General features: G+C 46.6%; 1 protein-coding gene across 1 annotated transcript; it reads left to right on the top strand.

Moving 5' to 3' along the window:
• Positions 1–2162: 2162 nt before the first annotated feature.
• LOC137369666 (transmembrane protein 74) lies at positions 2163–2954 on the top strand. Its single transcript, XM_068031008.1, has one exon. It carries the CDS (start codon positions 2163–2165, stop codon positions 2952–2954), a length of 792 nt encoding a protein of 263 aa, XP_067887109.1.
• Positions 2955–3297: the final 343 nt, after the last annotated feature.

Genomic DNA, 3297 nt, shown 5'->3' with positions numbered 1-3297 from the left:
AAAAAAAGTTGTTAAAAAGGATTCTAGGCTTTATAAATAGAGGCATAAAATACGAAAGCAAGGAAGTTATGATGAACCTTTATAAAATGCTGGTTCAGCCTCAACTGGAATATTGTGTCCAATTCTGGGCATCACACTTTAAGAAGGATGTGAAGGCTTTAGAGAGAGTGCAGAGAAGTTTTACAAGAATGGTTCCAAAGATGAGGAACTTCAGTTACCTGGATAGGTTGGAAAAGCTGGGTTTGTTCTCCTTTGAGAAGGGAAGGTTGAGAGGAGATTTGATAGAAGTTCAAAATCCTGAAGTGTCTAGAGAGAATAGATAGAGGGAAACTGTTCCCATTGGCCGAACGGCCGGGAACCAGAGGACACTGATATAATGTGATTGGCAAAAGAACTAAAGGTGACATAAGGAAGCATTTCTTTATGCAGCGAGTGGCTAAGGTCTGGAAAGCACTGCCTGAGAGTGTGGTGGAGGCAGGTTCAATTGTGGTTTTCAGAAGGGAATTGGATACCCAACTGAAGAGAGGAAAGAGGGGATACGGTGAGGGAGTGGACTAGCTGAGTTGCTCTTGCTGAGAGCTGGCACGGACACGACGGGCCGACTGGCCACCTTCTATGCTATAACCATTCTATGATAAAGTGCTTTGGGATGAAAAGGCTTTATATGCATGCAAGTCTTTCTTTATATCAAGCAATGACTGTGCAGATGTTTAGTAGGAGTTCCAGCCAGGCTTTGACAGCTACTATAGAGCTTAAAGATGTGGTTCCAGGTGCTGTTTGCTGTACAGGCAGGAGGAAGGGAGGGGTTGGTATGCGGGATGGTGAAACTCCAGTTCCCAGAGTGCTCCGCCTGTTGAAGATCTGGAGCTTGGAGTTTCCGTTGCGAGTACAGGATTGACACATCATCAGCTCCAGAATGTGAGCGGCGCAGCCGAACGCGAGAAGGAATCTTGGCCAGACACTGACCCCGCTTTCAGTGAAACTGAGAAGGACGAGCCCGGAGCAAAACATCACACACAGGCAAAAGAAGGTATGCCAGGGGAAACAGAAATGATGGTTGTCATTGCAATATCTTCACTGGTGCGATTGCGAGATCGGTGCTAATTATCTCCAGAGCTGTTTTCACTCTTTCCTGTTCTTCGGAGGCAGAGAGCGCTGAATAAATCCACGCAGAGTGTGCTTGCACCCGCGTGTGACTAAACTGTACAAGATGTTTGTTTCTGCTACAAGAGTTCTTGGCAGAGGCAGTCTGGGCGTTGGTTTGAATGAGGTGACTGAAGTTTATCGCCTTTGATTGTGTAGCAATTCCACAATAGCATTCTGCAGGGTGTGGGAGGATGGAGAAAGTTTAAGTTCTTAATTTTCTGGAGTCTAAATACATGTAATTTGCCCCTGCTCGGGGTTCAAAAGCCCAGCTCCCTGCAAACACACGATTTAAGATAAGTGAAAGGGAGATCACCATCTGCTGCCCGGGAGTAATTTGATTTTATGCTAATGTTTTCTATCAGTGGTTGTAAAGAATTTAAAGCGACATGATCATAGGAATGAGGCGGATTTTTTTAACCACCGCTGCGATCTTCATGCAAGTATTAACACTGTTAAACACAGCGCATTCCCTGTCTCCTGTCCTTCGCGATGATTGAAGGTTTAAATCAGCGCCGAGATAATGCACTATGGACTGAAACACTCTTTTAAGTGGAGCATCTATGCAAGCTTTCGATATTATTCCATTATTTTGATGAACTTGTCTTCTTTTATCAACAGATATATGCCTTCAATTGGTTAATTCCCAATTTAACACCAGTCTACACATGCATGCTAAAATCTATTCCCCCAGAGCGAGGGGCTGACTTAGTTCGAGCCACAAGCAACAGAAGCAGAGAGATGGGGAAGGCACTGAAACGCTTTGATTTTGATGTGACTTTGAGCTTCGTGGAGTGAGTCTGGTGCTAGCTGTCCCCGTTTGGAGGGTGGTGCTGCTGGTGGGTGAGGGACGGTTATTTGACAGTCGGCACCAATCTGATAGAGAACTGGGTGCCTCCCTGCATCTGTGCAGGCTGCTGCTTTCTAACATAGATGCCTTAAAGGACACCCATTGTTTGGTGGAGGTGGGGTTGGGGGGGGGGGGCTGCAGTGTGGAGGAAGGGACCTCATATTTGCAAATGGCTTCTGTGGAATTAATTTTTCTGGGCGAAGGGAAAAGTCAAGCCGGCGTATGGAAAGAACTGGACTGGGGACTGCACAGTTCCTTCCAGCATATCTCCAGTTCAGCACCAGGGACAGCTCCCTTGGAGAGTTACGGCTATCAGCACGGGCAGCACCAGATCGGCGCAAAGGACATCAAGGTGTGTTGCGACCAGCAACTCGAGACATCTTTCACATACGTTGATGAAAATGTCAACTTGCAACGTGCAAGCCCCGCTCTGTCCGACAAAAGCTACACTATCCAGTCCTACCACGGTTCTTCCAGCGACATCAGGCCAGTCCCCGAAGGGCTGCCGGAACTCTCGATAATGTCTGATGATGACAGCTCCTCCGAGGGCTCGGACTCACCCGTGGATTATGGCTTCATCAGCGCCCTGCTCTTCCTGTTCAGTGGGATCACACTGGTCATCATATCTTACGTGATCCCCCGCGACGTGACTGTGAATCCAGATAGTGTTTCAGCCCGGGAGATGGAGAGGCTTCAGAAGGAAAGCGCCCGGGTGGGTGCTCACCTGGACAGGTGTGTCATTGCTGGACTTGGACTGCTGACACTGGGGGGGATACTCCTCTCCACCTTGTTAATGATATCCATCTGTAAAGGAGAATTATACAGGAGGCAGAGGTTTGCAGCCGCTGGAAGATCTGGAAAAATTTATGGGTCGTTTAGCTTTCGCCTGAAATCCCCAGGACCCAGCAGTTCCAGCCAGCGCTTCATACTCGATGCAGAGGACACTATAACTATTGATTAATAGTATTGTATGTTGTAAACTTGAAATGTATTTAATTTGTTCTTCATACTGGCTATATCTAAAACTGTTGAATGTGAAATCGTCACAGCATTCCACCAAACTCCCATTCCTCCAGTCCTCTGTAAAGGAAATCAGGGAAGAAAAAAATGAGTATTCCTGAGCAAAGTTCATCATTCCATTTTCTCATTTGATTGAGCAAATATCTGTAGACCATTTTACAGCTGCCTGGGTTCAGTATATCAATTTCTGAACCTTGATAAGTCTCACAAATCCAATTACTCGCCCGACCCCCATTCGCAAGTGATGTTCCTGTTAGTTTATACACTCTGTTACGACCAGGTGA

The sequence above is a fragment of the Heterodontus francisci genome, chromosome 5, assembly GCF_036365525.1.
Source record: "Heterodontus francisci isolate sHetFra1 chromosome 5, sHetFra1.hap1, whole genome shotgun sequence".
Lineage (NCBI taxonomy): Eukaryota > Metazoa > Chordata > Chondrichthyes > Heterodontiformes > Heterodontidae > Heterodontus > Heterodontus francisci.
Note: the sequence above shows the minus strand (reverse complement) of the source record. Positions and strands in the feature narration are given on the sequence as shown.